This window comes from Cricetulus griseus, chromosome 3 (genome assembly GCF_003668045.3).
Source record: "Cricetulus griseus strain 17A/GY chromosome 3, alternate assembly CriGri-PICRH-1.0, whole genome shotgun sequence".
Taxonomy (NCBI): domain Eukaryota; kingdom Metazoa; phylum Chordata; class Mammalia; order Rodentia; family Cricetidae; genus Cricetulus; species Cricetulus griseus.
In genome coordinates, this window is record NC_048596.1 from 237,376,126 (window position 1) to 237,393,657 (window position 17,532).

A 17,532-nucleotide genomic window follows, 5' to 3' on the forward strand; every position below is an offset into this window, starting at 1 on the left:
CCTTCATGCTTTTTATCAAATTTTGCTGCATAAGTTTTCATTATTGGACAATCTATTTTTTTCCTATTTTTGTTTTTGGCCCTTCACGTTTCTCCTTTTTCTTTCTACTGCATGGTTAGTAATATTTTGACTTTCTTTAAATCATTTTCTTTAAAATGATTTTCTATTCATTTTCTTATATGGAAATCTTTTTTCAGTATTTATTTTTTGTTTGTTTTTCAGGATAGGGTTTCTCTGTGTGACAATCCTGGCTGTCCTGGAACTCCCTTTGGAGACCAAGCTGGCCTTGAACTCCCTGAAATCCACCTGCCTCCCAGGTGGTAGGATTAAAGGCACATGCCCCATCACCTGGCTAGTGTTTCTTCTCCTTATCCTCTGTCAGTTTTCATTTCATTCATTTAAACTCATTTCTTCTTTATACTTTTAGCTCCTCCATATCTTTTACTTCACTTACTATTTCAACATTTGCTTAATTCTTCAGTAGTTAACATTTTCTGCTTTATGGTAATCAATGGAATATCAGTGGGTCTTGATTTATATATTACATGCTTTGGTATTGTTATCACAAAAGTCTGTTTTTTTTTCTCTTTGAGTGTTCCAAAGTTGAGCCCTTATGAGTGGGCTGCTCACTAAGAAACTTCCCAAATAGAACTGGAAGAGATATCCAATCCAGAAGACGTGCAAATTCTAATATAGAAACAAGAAAATTCAAAGGCAAAGCAACATAGCTGATCCAAGAGATAACATTGCAACTATTGATTTCAAAGATAGTATAAGTGGCAAATACCACATGACAATTTTTAAAGTTTGTTAATAAAATTGATCAATGATTGAAAGCAGGTTACAAACAAATAGACAAATGAAGTCAAGAACTCAATATAGGATCTAGAGAAGAGAAAGTTAGTAAAAATGGAGGTTAGTATACAGGGTCAAAGGTCAGCTAAGTGGTAGAGAAATTCAACCAAGAAATAAATACAGAGTCCATTTTGGCCGCATGTGCTTGCTAGCCTAGCTTGGGTTCTGTGGCCCCTGTTTGTTCAAAAAGAGATTGCCTTGCTGAGTAACTTTCTTTTTGATCAATATGTTTGTTCGGTGACACCAAGAATGCTCTTTTCCAACACATTTCCCTGGAATCAGGGACTTTCTCTCCTCGACACTGCCTCTAAATCATGACTTTGGTTGATCAGGTGTTTTAGAGCTGCTCTACAGTTGCCAGTCTTACTCTTCAAATTTATTTTCCATAAATATGGCAACATTTATTCTTCAAAAACACAAATCTATAAGACATAACTAGCTTACCTCTGCCTCTATTTCTAACTTCAGACACTTTATAATCCCTTCTTTAAATAAAATTCATAGAATTGACTCCACCCTGCCACATCCAGGAGGAGTCTCAGCTAGAAAAAACCTCTAGGGAACTGTTTTATCATATTCACCTTGTAAGATACACGGAGGCCATTAGAACTATGATAGGAGGGGGAGAGAGCACATATTAGACTACTTGCAGAATTTGGCAGCACTGTCTACATGCTACTGCTTTTCCAGGTAATGCAAAATGCAAATGGTCACAGATGCCCTTGTACTAAGATTTCAGAAAACCACTGAGGCCAGGCATTGGTGGCAGGTTATTATTTTCTGAAAGGAGACCCCCAAAAGGACATTGCATGAAGCTGTAGAGGTGAAGCCTAGGGTTTGGTGTTTGCCCTTCTGGGTTTCAGTCTTCCTTTGGCATGATCTCCAAGATATATTCCTGTTTCTCCCTTTTGGTGTGGGAGTGTTTAGTCTATCCATAACATATTAGAGTTATATATCTTGATAATTTGCTTCAGGGAGCTTAGAGTTAAGGGATGTCCTTGAATCTCAGAAGAGACTTTGGATAGCAGTATTGGGACTATTAACACTTTGGGGTGGTGGTGGTTAGAGAGGGGCTAAATGCATTTTGCACTTTGAGATGGTTGTTAGCATGTGGGAATCAGGAGTTGAAGTTTATGGCTTAAAAGTACCATGTTTAGGCTTCTCCAGTGCCCCCTGCAGCCTTTCATTCTAGCCTATCTCTATTCTTTTGCTGACCTCCAGAACCACCTCCTACCAGGGAACCACAGACCCCAAACATGGCTAGGATCCAGATTAGGGCAGCAGTAACAAAATAATGGACCATGCACCCAACAAAAGAGAGATAAGATATTTACAACAAGAAACACCTTAAACATCATAACTCCAGCTGTCTAGGTTCCCAGCATTGCCTCTGGAATCCAGCAACTTTGTTGTAATAGGCCACAAGAAAAGCAATTTATCAAAAGCACAAGACAAGGACTTCAAAATAACAATTATGAATATGTTTGTAATTCATATGAATGAATTCCCCAACAAAGACTGAAAACACAAGCTGTTGAATAAAAGAATAAAACCAATTCAAGGCACGAACATAGAATTTAACAAAGAAATAGAATCTCTAAAGAAAGGCCAAACTGAAATAAAACTCGAAATGAAAAACCCAGGAAGCCAAACAAAGGGCTCATAGGTAAGCCTCAGCAGCAGATTAAAAGACGTGGGAGAGAGAATTCCAGGTCTTGAAGACAATATAGAAAAAATGGATAGCTCTGTCAAAGAAAATGTTAAATCTAAAAAAGTCCAGGTTAAAACCATCTAGGAAATCTGGGACACCATGAAAAGATAAAACCTATGAATAATAGGTATACAGTAAGGAAAAGAAACCCAGGTCAAAGGCATAGAAAATATGTTTAACAAAATCATAGAACAAATTTTTTCTACTCTAAAGAAAGAGATGCCTATTAGCGGAGAAGAGGCATACAGAAAACCAAGTAGGTAAGACTAGAAAAGAAACTCCCAATGACACATAGTAATCAAAACTCCAAATGCACAGAACAAAGAAATCATATTAAAAACTTCAAGGGAAAAAGGCCAAGTCATATATAAAGGCAGATTCATTAGGATAACACTTGATTTTTCAACAGAGACTCTGAAGCCAGAAGGGCCTGAACGGATGCTTCACAAGTTATAGAAGACTACATATGCTAGTCTACATCACTATACCTATCAAAACTACAAATCACAATAATCAGAGAAAGAAAAACATTTCATAAGAAGTATAAATTATAAGCAATTTCTGTCCACAAATCCAGTTGTAGAAGGAAAACTTCAGTATGAAGAGAAGGTTAACTACACCAAGAAGACAGGAGGAATAAATAATCCCAGAAGAATTAATAAAAAGATGAAGAAAAACATACTGTAGGAACAAAATATCAGGAATTAGTAAACACTGCTCAATAACAACTCTCAATATTAATGATCTCAATTAAATCAATAAAAAGACACAGACCAAGAGTTTGGATTATAAAACAGGATCCATCTTTCCATTGCATCCAAGAAACATACATCATCATCAAGGACAGACATCACCTTAGGATAAAAGGATGGAAAAGGCACTCAAAGAAAATGAAACCGAGAAACAATTAGGCACACCTATTTCAGCGCTGCAAAAAAATAGGATCCAAACCAAACTAATCAGAGAGATAAAGGATACTACATATTCATTAAAAAAAACTACCAAGAGGACCTTGCAATTCCAAACATTTATGTGTCAAACACAAGGGCACCCAAATTTGTAAAGGAAACACTACTACAGTTAAAATCACATGAATGACCCTAACACAGTGATAGTGGATGACTTCAGTAGGGAGGCCATTATGACAAAAACTAAACAAGAGAAATTCTTGAGTTAAAGAATGACATAAATCGCCGGGCATTGGTGGCGCACGCCTTTAATCCCAGCACTCGGGAGGCAGAGACAGGAAGATCACTGTGAGTTCAAGACCTAGTTCGAGCCTGGTCTACAGGACTTAGTTCCAAGACAGACTCCAAAGCTACACAGAAAAACCTTGTCTTGAAAAAAAATAAAACAAAACAAAACCAAAAAATCAAAAAAGAATGTCATAAATCAAAAGGACCTAACAGACATCTACAGAATATTTCACCCAAACACAAAGAGAATATACTTTCTTCTCAGCAGCCCATGGAACTTTCTCCAAACTTGATCACATATTAGAACACAAAGGAAATTTCAATAGGTATAGGAAAGTTGAAATAATTTCATGAATTTTACCTGAGCACCATGTGTTCAAGTTGTATAGTAATAACAGAAACACCAGAAAGTATGCAAACTCTTGGAAGCTGGACAACTCATTACTGAGTAAGAACTGGGTCAAGACAGAAATCAAGAAAGAAATAAAAAGCTTTTTAGAATTGAATGAAAATATAACCACAACATATCCAAACCTATGAGACATAAGGCTGTTCTAAGAGGCAAGTTCAGAGCACTAAGGGCCTACATCAAGGCAAGATCTCACATTAATAACAATACACTTTTAAGGTCTAAGGAAAAAAAAGAAGAAACAAAACCCCAAAGAATATATTAAAAGAAATAATCAAATTCAGGGCTGAAATCAATGAAATACAAACAAACATAAAGAATCAATGGAATGAAGAATTGGCTTTTTGGGAAAATTGACAAGATTCACAAATCTTTAGTCAAATTAACTAAAAGACAGAGAAAGATTATCCAAATTATGAAAGTAGAGATGAAAATAGAAACACTATAACAGACACTAAGGGAAGTCACAGAATCATAAGGACATATTTTAAAATAACTTTTATTTAAATTAAAAACAATCTTACTTTACATATCAATCCCAGTTCTCTCTCCCTCCTGTCTTCTCATTCCCCCCACCAACCCCCATCCCACCCTCCATTCACACCGCAGAGAGGGTGAGGCCTCTCATGGGGGGGGTCATCAAATCTGTCACATCATTTGGAGCAGGACCTAGGCCCTCCTCTGTGTATCTAGGCTGACAGAGTATCCCTTCAGAGGGAATGGGCTCCCAAAGTCCATTCGTCCACTAGGGATAAATACTGGTTCCATTGTCAGAGGCTCCATAGACTGCCCAGGCCCCCAACTGACACCCACATTCAGGGGGCCTGGTTCAGTCTTATGCTGGTTCCCCAGCTATCAGACTGGGGTATGTGAGCTCCCACTTGCTCAGGTCAACTGTTTTTTGTGGGTTTCCCCAGCGTGGTCTTGACCCCTTTGCTCATCACTTCTCCTTCTCTACAACTGGATTCCAGGATTTTGGCTCACTGCTTAGCTGTGGAACTCTGCTTCTGCTTCTATCAGCTACTGGATATGCTCTATCATGCATTTAAGGTAGTCATCATTCTCATTAAAGGGGAAGGGCTTTAAGGTAGCCTCTCCACTATTGCTTAGATTCTTAGTTGGGGTCGAAGGACATACTTTTAAAATCTGTATTTCACCAAATCTAAAAGAAATGGATGAATTCCTTGGTCAAAGTTAAACCAAGATTAAATAAAAAAGTTTAAAATGACACATCACCCCCAATGAAATAGAAGCAGTAATTAAAAAAGAAAAGCCCAGGGTCGAATGACTCCATGTAGAACTATATAGTCCTTCAAAGAACTAATGCTAACATTCCTCAGGTTATTCCACTAAATATAAACTGAAGGGACAGTTCCAAATTCTTTTTATGAAGCCACTATTACTTGACACCAAAACCACACAAAGAGTCATAAAAGAAAATTATAGACTAATATTCCTTATGAACATTGGTGTAAAATTTTTCAATAAAATACTTGCAAACAGAGAGCAGCAGATGAAAGTGACACACTGGCGATGAGCTCAGCAAGTGGCTGGTCCTGTGGGTGGCCTGAGTGGAGATGCATGGGGTTAGGGTTAGACAAACGTGGCTTACAAGGTCCATCTGTGGTGCTGAACTGCCAGGCTGCAGCCAGCCTGTAGCAGGAAGATTCTTACCTCTGAAGAAGATGCTAGGTAAGTTACTGAAGAAAATTAGTTTCATCCAAGTTAGATCTCAAATTATTTAAAGAGTCTAAGGGTTAAGATGGGCTTGTTGGTGGATCTGACATATACTTCAAGATTCTACAATGGAATGCCATAGAAAAGAGAAGGAATCATGTACATCAAACTTCAGGGTAAAGAACAGGGAAAAAAATGAATGAGGCGTTCACCCACCTGTCTGAGCAGTTTAATGGAAGAAGCTCACCTCTCTATAGGTTTCCTTGTGCCTGTGTTTTCGACCACAAAAGTTTCATCAATGTACCTTTTTGGTGGAGAAAATGGATTGGAGTATTAAAGCAGCAGTTACTATGTTTGCCCAAGCCAGACCACCAAGAATCTATAAGGGCAAGTCACCGAAGGAACTTTCTCATCACTGTGGTGAGGTAGAGGAAGTACCACCACCTCTATAGACACACTGGCACTTGGAAGATGATGAAGCAAATAAGGTTAAGCTGCAAAAAGAAATCAGAACCTGGGTCAAGTGCTTCCTTTGGCAAAAGGAGAAAAAAATGCTCAAAACCAGGTGCTATTTTCTTGGAAAACACAACCATTAAAGGTGAAGCTCAAGGATTAATTCAATGAAAGTTAGGAGAGAATCAGAAGAATTGTCTTGAGTTCTGTGGAAGGGAACAGCCTGGGCTCCATGTAGCACAGCCTGTTTCCATGGACAGGCAAAATATTAGCATACAAGCCATATAAAGTGAGCTGGAATGCAGATGATCCTCGTTACATGATGTTGACTGATGGCACAAATGAATTATTTATGGCTGACAGATAATTTGGTGTTTCACTTTTCAAATACAGAATTTCCATTTTGTAAAGATCTGTGTATGCATTATGCAAATACTCCTTCAGATGGGGAAATGATCATCAACAGAGTAATAGACAGGGTGTTCAAAGATATTTGATATATGACATAGTTGAAATCAATGCACAATCAGTTGGAGAGTGTCAATTTAATATTCATCTTCAGTGAATTTTCACAAAATTGTAAATCTTTAATAAGAAAAAATGAAGACAGGCTAATGGACAAAGAACAAGAACCATTTAGTGTTAGAAATGAACCAGTTTTTGAAATCAATATCTCAAGAAAGCTCCTGGAAGGAAATTTTGCTGAAGAAGTCACCTGTGAGATGGATGAGCTTACTTTTCAGTCTATGAAGAAAACATAAGCCTGGTTAATATGATGCAATTTTGGAATGAAAACCTCCTGGCCTGAACTTTTCAGAACTTTTGTGGAATCTGAAGTCTGAAATATCCAAAGGTTTAAATGAGATTGCAGTCAGTGATAAAGAGGCCTTATTTATATGTGGATGAATACCTTTTATTTGACTCATACCTCGAAATCAGGAACTGTCAACACAAAAAACACTAAACTTCTTTGATGTTAGATTTTAAGTTTTCTGTTTTTTAAAGAAAATGAGGCAGTAGCATTAGAGATTCTTGCTGTCACTCATCATGGATTTCCTATATTTCTGAATTTTCTGTGCTACAAGCAATGACAAGGTCAAGTATTGTGCTGTATTAAACAATCAGGTTTGGTTATCCCACTTTAAGACTTTTTTGGGGGAGGGGGAATTAAAAGTTAAACAGTGACACCTCATCTTTTTGTGAATTATATCCTTTCTTTAGAAACCATTTTGAGTGTTTTACCCATTTCTGTTGTTGTAACCACAGTGTCAGATGTCTTAGGTTCTCATCCTAGCAGTGGTTTTGAGTTACTTCATGGTACTTAGAGACAGAAAACCCAAATCCTTTAGGTGCTGTTCTTATGGAAACTTTGCTTCCCTCAAATTCCAGGGCTCCTTCTGCTTTACCTCAGTGGGTTCATCACATACCACTCGCTGCAATCTCGGGGAGCAATATTAAACACAAATGGTGTTCATTCCCTCAACAAAGTTCAAAGGCAATAGCAGCTGACTCCTTAGGTTAGAAAGTAAGGCCAACTGAACAAGGTGTTGTCTCTGGGAAATGCCATCCCATCACTGGACAGATGCAGAGAATGAATGTGGAGGAAATGAAGACATTGGTCCCAGAGCCACAGCTGCACTTGTGTTTGGGGATTCTATTTCAGTAATGAACCTGCATTTAGTTTTTACTGCAGACAGAAAATCAGCTAATGGTCCTCTGCCATTGCTCTGAAACTTCCGAGTGGCTTGGGAAGGAACTCAAAATTTGTTATTAGCAGCTTCATGTATTTGTTTAAGAGATATAGGTTTTAAGTGAATATATTTAAAATAAAATTTCATGATCCAAGCTGTATAAACATGTATGTGTAGGTATATGCAACAATGTATATTCTACTTATACAGTCAATAGTGAGAGCCTAAATGACTTACCTAGCAGACGATCTGACCGAATTTCTATTTGACATACCACAGTTTAACAAAAAATGTATTTATATGCACTTGAGTTTTAATGTTTACAAACAGTTTTCTCCTGAAGTGCTTTTCTATATGGAATACCAGGACTCTGCTTGTACTTCTCTCTGTATTGTTCTTACATTATATAATATGTAGCATATTTATTCAAAATGCCATTGTGTTTTTTTTCCCTCAGAGTGCTTTTGTACATTTGGGCAGTAAAGGTATTTAAACACCCAACTGCAATAATGCCTACTGAGGGGAAATTGGCAAGATTCCTCTTGCCTTTTACAAGGTGAACACAAAACAATGCCTATGTGACTCCAGGTAATCTGGTGCCTGCTTCCCCAGGGTCAGCAACTTTTCATATCATAGACAGTTTGTTTTAGAGCTCATGTGAAGGCAGAGCCCTTTGCAGATATAAAAGCAATAGCAATATAGTTAAACTGCTTATGGCAATCATAACCTTTTAAGTGAGTCATGTGAAAAGAGCATTGTGTAGGTCATACTTTTTTCAGTAATCGTTGGTCTTATAAGCACATCCCATGTGGTCTCCAAACACACAGTCTCCCAAAGTGTTATTATGGTCACTCGGGTTGTTGGAGTGAGATCCAGAGGTAGGACTTTGAAATAATCACCGAAACCTTTCCTTCTCAGCTCATTTGACAACAGCTGTCTTAAACTAAAGTTTCCTGGACAAGAATAAATAAGACTTTGCTTTTCTAAGTTATCACATGTAAAAGCTTTTCTTTTTGTTTAGAAAAATATGGATGACTACTGCCTGTATGGTTACATTTGCTTTCCATGAAATGCTCAGAAATGCCAGAACATTCCATCACTACTTGTGTAGCAGTGTGTATTGTAGTAAAACTACTGTTGTAAAAAAAATTCTTGCAAACATAGTCAAGAAAATGTCAAAAAGATTAACCACCATGATCAAGTTGGCTCCATCTTGGAGATTCAGGAGTGGTTCAACATATGAAAAAATCAATAAATGCAATCCAGATTTAAAGACAAAAAACCCCCAACATGAACATTTCATTAGATGCAGAAAAGGCCTTTGAGAAGGATCCAACAGCTTCTTCCTAGTCTTGAGGAAACTAGGAACATGAAGTATATACCTCAACACAATAAAGGCAATTTACAATAAGCACATAGACTTCATCATCGTAAATGGAGACAAACATGAAGCAGGAAGAACAAGACAAGGATAACCACTCTCTCTATATCTTTACAATATAGAGCTCGAAGTCACAGCTAGAGCAATAAGCCAACTGTAGGAGATCAAGGGGATACAAATAGGAAGAGAAGTCAAAGTACTCTTATTTGCAGGTGAAATGATTTTTATATATAAATAACACTAAAGACTCCACCAGGAAACTTATACAGTTGATAAAATACTTTCAACAAAATAGGAAGATACAAGATTAGCATATAAAAAACACTAGTCTTCTTATATACAAATGGCAAATGTACTAAGAAAGAAATTAGGGCAATAGTACCTTTCACAATAATCTCAAAAAAATAAAAATGTCTTGGGATAACTCTAACCAATCAAGAGAAAGATTTCTATAATAAAAACGTTAGGCAATTGAAGAAAGAAATCTAAAAAGACATCAGAAGATGGAAAGACCTCCCACAGAACTGGGGAAAAAACAGCTTCAGCTTCATATGGAAACACAACTCAGGACAGCCAAAATAATCCTGACCAATAAAAGAACTGATGGAGATGTCACCACCCAGATTTCAAGTTGTACTTCAGAACTATAGTAATAAAAAAAAGCACCGTATTGGCATAAAACATATATGATGACCAAATGAAATTGAACTGAAGATCCAGATTTACATCTGTAGGTACCTCATTTTTGACAAAAAAGCCAAAAAGTACACACTGGAGAAAAGACATCTTCAACAAATGATGCTGGTCAAATTGGATAACTGTTATTAGAAGAAAAAAACAGATCCATGTCTATCACCCTACACAAAATCTAACTACAAATGGATCAAAGACCTCAACATAAGACCAGATACCCTGAACTGAATAGGAGAAAAAGAAGGGAATAAACTTGATTGCATTGTCACAGGAAAGGACTTTCTGAACAGGACACAGGTAGCACAGGCATTAAGGCCAACAATTAATAAATGGGACCTCATGAAGCTAAAAAATACATTCTGTACAGCAAAGGACACCATCATTCCTGCAAAGTGGTGCCCTACAGAACAGGACAAATCTATCCCAACCATACATATGACGGGGAGTTAGTATCCAGAATGAAGCTCAAAATAAAACACTTAGTGTCATTCAGTATATCAACCACTGTCCAGGGTAGGCCTCATGCTCAGGAGTAGTTGACTAACACCGAATGGGTTCTGTGTTTGTTTGTTATTGTTTTTCTATGCTTTTTGTTTTGTTTGGGTTTTTTGTTGTATTGATTTTTTGTTTTCAGTTTGTATTTATTTTTATTTTGGATAGATAGATGATAGATAGATAGATAGATAGATAGATAGATAGATGGATAGATAGATAGATAGATAGATCATGAAGTGAGATGGGGAGAATCTAGGAGGAGTTGGGAGAGAGGAAAAATTTTAAATAAAATAACTACAAGGAAACAACCCAATTAAAAAAATGTGATAAAGAACTATACAGTGTTCTCAAATGTTGAAACACAAATATCTGAGAAACAAAATGTTCAACATCCTTGGCCATCAAGGAAATGAAAATTAAAACTCTTTGGCATTTCAACTTACCTTAGACATAATGTCCAAATTTAGTAAAACAAATGACAGCATATGCTGGAGAGGATGTAGAGAAAAGGAACACTTATTCATTACTGGTGTGAGTGTAAACTGGTATATAACCACTATGGAAATCAATGCAGAGGTTTCTAAAAATGCTGAAAACCAGTCTACCACAAGATTCAGCTTGGGCACACACCCAAAGGACTTTGCATCTTACTTTAGAGATACGAGCTCAGTTTGTTGCTGCTCTATTCATAGTAGTCAGAAATTGGAAGCAGCCTACTGTTGAAAACACTGCACACTTAAGACAGAATTCAGATGATTCAAACTGGATCTTATTTGAAAACCACTATCCTGAAGTCTAGATTTTCATGGCTCCAAAAATATGCAATCTGCCAAGGAAGGGCTAAACAATTAATCAGTGCTACTCAGCTACAGTAACTATGAACCATGGCAATCACCAGCATGACAAGACACGCATAACACTACAGTAAGTGGCACTCACATGATGGTGGCAATGGAGAACTATATAATTGGACTTAAGGCTCACTCAACTGGAGGGAAATCAGTGCTTGATACTGGAAACCGAGGCAGCTTTCCAGGGCCACTGAGATCACAGACCTTAGCAAAATTACACACGTTGCTAAGTTAGCATAATTTCTTATTAAGTCCTAAGTCTTATCCTTATACCCACAGATAAGTGTAGCTACCACTTCCCCATCAAATAATTCTCTCTCTCTCTCTCTCTCTCTCTCTTGCTCTTTCTTCTCTCTCTTTCTCTTTCTCTTTATTAAAAATGGAGACAATCACAGAAAAACACAACTGGACATAATGCAGAGAACAACAGATCATGGGGAGTTCAATCCCAACGATACATCTTATTACAGCTCCTGAATCTATGGCTCAGGAAACATCAAGGAAGAGGTGGAAAGATTGTGAAAGCCAGACTACCAGGAAGTCTATGTGAAACAATTTCTTCTACAAATGATTACATAAACAATACCAGAGCAATGATAATATCAATGAACTTGTTAACATGGAAAGGGAAAATTTTCTTGGGGTCTCATCCCTAGACAAAGAACTAACAGAACAAAGAACTGAAGGAGACTTATCTTTTCCTAGGGATGATCTTCCTTTCCTTATTGGTTGCCCAATGCCTAGTGGTCAGCCTGAAACTATTTATACACGAACAACAAAGATGATGGACTCAGCAGGCATATTGATATGTATCTGTGCATATAAATGCATATATGCATATATACATAATATGTATATAACAATAATAACCAAAGGTAAAAGACTATCAACTTGAGAGTGTTGGGGCATAGGAGGGGTTTAACAGAGGTTAACTGGGAGGGATTACATGGAGGAAAGGGAGAGGAAATGTAATATAATTCTATTTCAATTTAAAAGTGAAAAAATCAAAGTAAAAAGATAGAAAAAATGATTTTTTTCAGGTAAATAACTAGAAACAGACATCCTAGGTAAGGTAACCCAAACCCAAAAAGACAAATATTTCATTTCCCCCCTTATATGTGGATGCTAGCTTTTAAGTTTTAGATATGAGTTTCAGTTAGCATTACCATAGAAGTTAGGTAGCTAGTAAGGTGCCAGGGACTGAGTGAGAATCTTTCAAGGAAGGAGACATATAGTGTTATAAAGACATAAAGGGGAAACTAGAATACTAGGATTAAAGGCAGAGGGTAAAGGGAGGGCAATAGAAAGGAAGGAATATAGGGAGGTACAACTAACATTAAAGCTTTTTGAAACTGCATTGAAACCTACTGCAGAAGCTTTCTAAAATACACACATATCTAAAAGTAATTTATATGGAGTCATTATATAATATGGGAGAAATGCCCCCAGTAGACACCTCATGTCACTAAGTAAAACATTCAGTGCCAGGAATAAGTTGCATCCTGGTGAGTCATTGGCCAAATGGGTCTCACAACCCCTGACAAACATCACAGGATATTGGCAAGGTTATTAGTTACCCTCCACAAATGATGGCAAGAACCTATTGTTGAAGACACTACTGACTTATGTCATTGAATATGGAGAAATTGGGCTGGTGCCCAACTAGAAGCTTCACTCCTACTGTCTAGCGTTCATGGTACTGGAACTTATTTTGCATGCTGCCAGAGGATAAAAGTAATCATTAGTATCATGAAGCTACAAATCCTGAGACCTGCAAAAGCAACCTTCCTGCAATATATTGATGTAATAATGGTACAAATGTTATTGGGGTAAATAACCACTTTTTGATTGGATTTAAGACCCATCCCATGTGATGGAACCAGTGCCTGACACGATCACAATATATTTTATGACCACTTGAGCAGTGTCAGGTATGAGTTCCATATCATGGAGTGGGCCTTAAATCCAATCAGATATTGGTTGCTTACTCCTACAAGCTTTGTGTCACTATTGCACTAGTGCATCTTATGGGCAGATCATCACTGTAGATCTAAGAGCTTGTTCCTGGGTTGGTGTTTACTTTTCTTCTTTGGTAGCATGCAGAGTACCTTCCAGTATCATGAATACTAATCTATAGGGGTGAAGGCTTTAGGTAGTAACACCTTGAATTTTCCATGTTCAATGAGTTGTGTAGATGTATTCAGCAACGGGACTTTACTGTCAGTTTGTGGAGAGCAACCAATAGCCTTGGCAATAGCCTGGGTTGTTTGATAATTGAACATAGGCATGACGTAACTCTTAACAACATTCTGCTATACTTATAGATCAGTGATTTGTTCGGCTATCATCAGAGATGCTTCCTGCTTCAGTAGATAGGAACAAATACAGAGGCTCATAGCTGGACAATGCTCAGAGAGTAAGAGCCCTTGAGACATTCAGTCCTAAATGGAATGTTGCCATCAAATCCCTCCTTCCAGGTCTCAGGGAATACTGTGGTAGAGGTGGCAGAAAGATTGTAAGAACACCAATGAAACACAGCCCTCTAAACACAGCAGGGCTGAAGCAATACAAACTCACAGAGACATGGCAGCATACATGGAGCCTAAATTGGCCTGTGCCAGATGGGCGTCCTAGTGCTGAGAGAAGTGGACACAAGCCCACATCCCAAATGCAGAAGCTAGTTCCAATTGATAACCACTCAGAAATAAGTTATTTCTCGCCAACAGAGTCTCACAAGGAATACAGACCGTTCTTAAGGGTAGAACCTATGCCCAGCAGTAGATGGCTAACAGAAAATGAACTCAGTGGTATCTTTGGAGGTTCTTTGTCTCATAATGTTTTGTGAGGGCATTTTTTGTTTTTTTTTGTAACCCTATAGATCCTTTTTTTCTTTTGCCCTTTTTCTTGTCTGTTTATTTTGTTCTTATTCTGGTTGGTTATTGTTTTTATCTTATTTTATTGTTATTCTTTAGGTGTCTGTTTTCTAACAAGAGACAAAAAGTGTGTGGATTTGGATGGGTGGGGGGAGCAGGATCTCAGAGGAGTTGGGGAAGGGGAAGCCATAATCAGAATATATTGTATGAGGAAAAAATCTATTTTCAATAAAAGAAAACAGAAAATACACCAAAGAGCAACAAAACAAGAAATATTTCATGAAAAAATTGTAAATTGAAATATAATAGAGTATAAAATGGTTATGTTTGGGCGCTAAGTTGAAAAGGAGTAGATGTGTGATGACTAACCCTGAGGATAAGCTTAATGGGGCTTTGAATGGTCTGGAAGATGGTCTTCTGAGCTTGTCTGTAGGGCATTCCTACAGAGATTTAAGTAAGCTGGGAAGACACAACCTGAATATTAGTGGTGCTGTTCTCCAGGGCAGGATGCTGGACTTAACTAGAGAATTTCGAGAAAGCGAGTACAAGCATTCATCTTTCTCTGCTCCCTGAATGCAGAGCCACGTGATCAAAGGCCTCACTCTCTTACACCATGCTTTCCTGTGGTGGAATGCATTCTCAAACTGTGAGAACAAACCCTCTTTCTTTCTTGTTTTACCTGGTGTTTTGTCGTGACAATGAGAAAAATAATGAATACAGCAAGGAGTTCTCAATAGATTCTTTCACTAGTAGTATAAATGAGCTGCTTCAGAGAGGCAGGATGTTAGCCATCTCAGAACCCAAAAAGGATTTTCTGACACCAATGAGATTTTCAAATTAGGCCTGGGGTGATGCAGCAGGAAATTGTTTGTGACTAAGAGTTCTGTGTGGATTTCTGGAGGCTTCAACAACAACACTTGAGGGACCAAGACCACAGAGCTGCACAGAACTGGCAGATCATAAACTTCACATACATATCCATAATTGGTAAGAGAATTCCTTATTAGAGGCCAGTGAAAACAATACTGAATTTTCAAATCAGAGGGATACTTAAAGGTCATCTGACTGAGGGAATTTATTTACTCTAAGATACAAATCCAACGTTAAAGGAATACTCAAGGTAAGAGAATTTTAAAAGCATGGATAGCTCTGAGAAGCATTCAGTGGCACGTTTGTGATTTCAGTGAAATTCCACATTTTTGTAATCTATGTCTTCTAGGAGTATTTTAAGTAGGCAATTATTCTGTTTTATATCAACTGACAGTTGTTATAACATCAATGTCTTTGGTAATTTATCTTATGCTATCTGTAATGGTTGGCATTCTTGCTTCTGTGGTTCCATTATGCTCTTATCATCCAACTATTCCTGGTTGACTGCTCCAAATGCAGTTACTTGAGAGAAATGATGCTCACTTTTGCCTAAGAAAGACAACAATTTTTAAACACAAGAAAGCGAAAATTAGAGAGACCTTACCATTCAAGATAGTTTTCTACAAACGCAGACATGGGGCTGATCTGCACGGTGTAAGTGTCATTTGCAGAATACTCAAAGAGTCCATAGTAAGGGTTGAAGAGCTCCTGAGACAAAAGGAAGAAGAACTCCCGAGAAGGGCCACTGTAGTCCAGGCTGCAAAGGAAACACAGGCCCAGGAAGTTCACCTTTGTGATAGTTTCTTATCCAGATCCTAGTGAGGTCTTTCAGCTATGGGACCTGAGAAGTAGAGAGCAGTCTCTCCTCTTTATAGTGAACTCCAAGTGGAAGCTCTAATTTATAGTAGAAAATGAAAATGTAGTAATTTTTTTCCTTGTTCTTGTTTTGTTTTTTGTTTCTTGAGACAGGGTTTCTCTATGTAGCCGTGGCTGTCCTGGAACTTGCTCTGTAGACCAGGCTGGCCTTGAATTCACAGAGATCCACCTCCTTCTGACTCCCAAGTGCTGGAATTAAAGGTGTGGGCCACCCTTGCCAAGCCATGGTTTGAGGTATTTTTTTTAAGCCAAATGTCTATGAATGAACTCCTATGTTAGTTGTCTTTAAACTTTCCCCCTTTTCAGTCATCAAATATCTATAGGACAAAACACACAGCTGGCCCATAACAAGCAAGGCCTTATTGTGGAGCATAGGAAAAATTTCCTACAAAAGTATGTGTATTTATGCACACGTGTATGTATGTGTGTGTGTGTGTGTGTGTGTGTGTGTGTGTGTTTGTATGTATGTATGTATGTATGTATGTATGTATGTATGTATGTATGTATGTATACAAGCTTACAATCACACTTTCATTTGCCTTTTAGGTAGTTACATTACTCACTTAAGTGATTCATGAAATCACAAAAAGCACATGAAAACTTTGGTATATAATTTGATATATGCATTTTGGAAGGGATTTCCCCCAACCTAGTAATTTACAACACCTACAAAGTAAATGTCCAGTGTTTCAGGATTTTAATTTGTACTATACTTTGGTCATGGGATCTCAGAATCTGGGACATGTCAATAACTCTCATTTTTTCTTTCTTCTTCTGTTTTTTTTTTTCTTTAAAGAGCAAGATTTGAGCATGCCCGGGGAGAGAAAAGCTTACTGATAAGATATGCTCAGCGTCACTTTAAGGCCAATGTTTATAGCTACTCTATTCTTCCCTGAGAGAAATTACCCCTCATTCCTGAGATTGGATTTCCCCACACTGATCTATCTGTATGAAGCTCCTGGTGCCTCACCCCTCCTCTCCAACAAAGGTGATGTAGAGCTTGTTTCTCTGGAGCTCCTTCCGGGAGTATGCCATCACCTGATTGAAGGTCCCCTCCAGCAAGTGGTCTCGGCGGATAATGAGCCTGAGAATAAAAGGGGATGGTGAACAGAAGCAGGGAAGTGGGTGCTGAGCACTGCCGTATGGGGGTCATGGGTGCTTAGTATTATGGCTTTACTCATTGGCTTCTCTAATGAGAGAGGTGAGGACAAGCTAGAGGTTCTATTGGTCCAGAACTGGGCTTGACACATTCAAATGAATGGCACACAAAGAATGTATGTATGCTTATCATTGGACATTCTCAACTGTGTTTAAAACAGTTTTTCCATCAACTGGTATAAAGGCTCCTAGGTTAGGAGGTGTCTTCAGTTAGGATTTTAAGTTTGAGCTCAGCTTCTCAACTAAAATAATAAATCCAGGGGTCAGGTAATACCCCTTCTACTTGGACTTCATTGCAAGGTTGCTAAGAGCCCACAAATCTGAGAAATGAACTAAAATGTGC

The 17,532-nt window shown here is 37.9% G+C and overlaps 1 protein-coding gene and 1 pseudogene across 1 annotated transcript in view; one reads left to right on the forward strand and one right to left on the reverse strand.

Annotated features, from left to right (window-relative positions):
- The window catches only part of Hecw1 (HECT, C2 and WW domain containing E3 ubiquitin protein ligase 1), a 140,105-nt gene that overhangs the window by 19,539 nt on the left and 103,034 nt on the right, over positions 1 to 17,532 (reverse strand). The window contains exons 20-21 of the mRNA XM_027409409.2: positions 17,002 to 17,115; positions 15,760 to 15,912 (exon numbers count right to left, since the gene is read on the reverse strand). Of these exons, the coding sequence (XP_027265210.1) occupies positions 15,760 to 15,912; positions 17,002 to 17,115 (267 nt within the window). The remainder of the gene's footprint in view (positions 1 to 15,759; positions 15,913 to 17,001; positions 17,116 to 17,532) is intronic.
- Positions 5,827 to 7,207, forward strand: LOC103162697 (annotated as a pseudogene).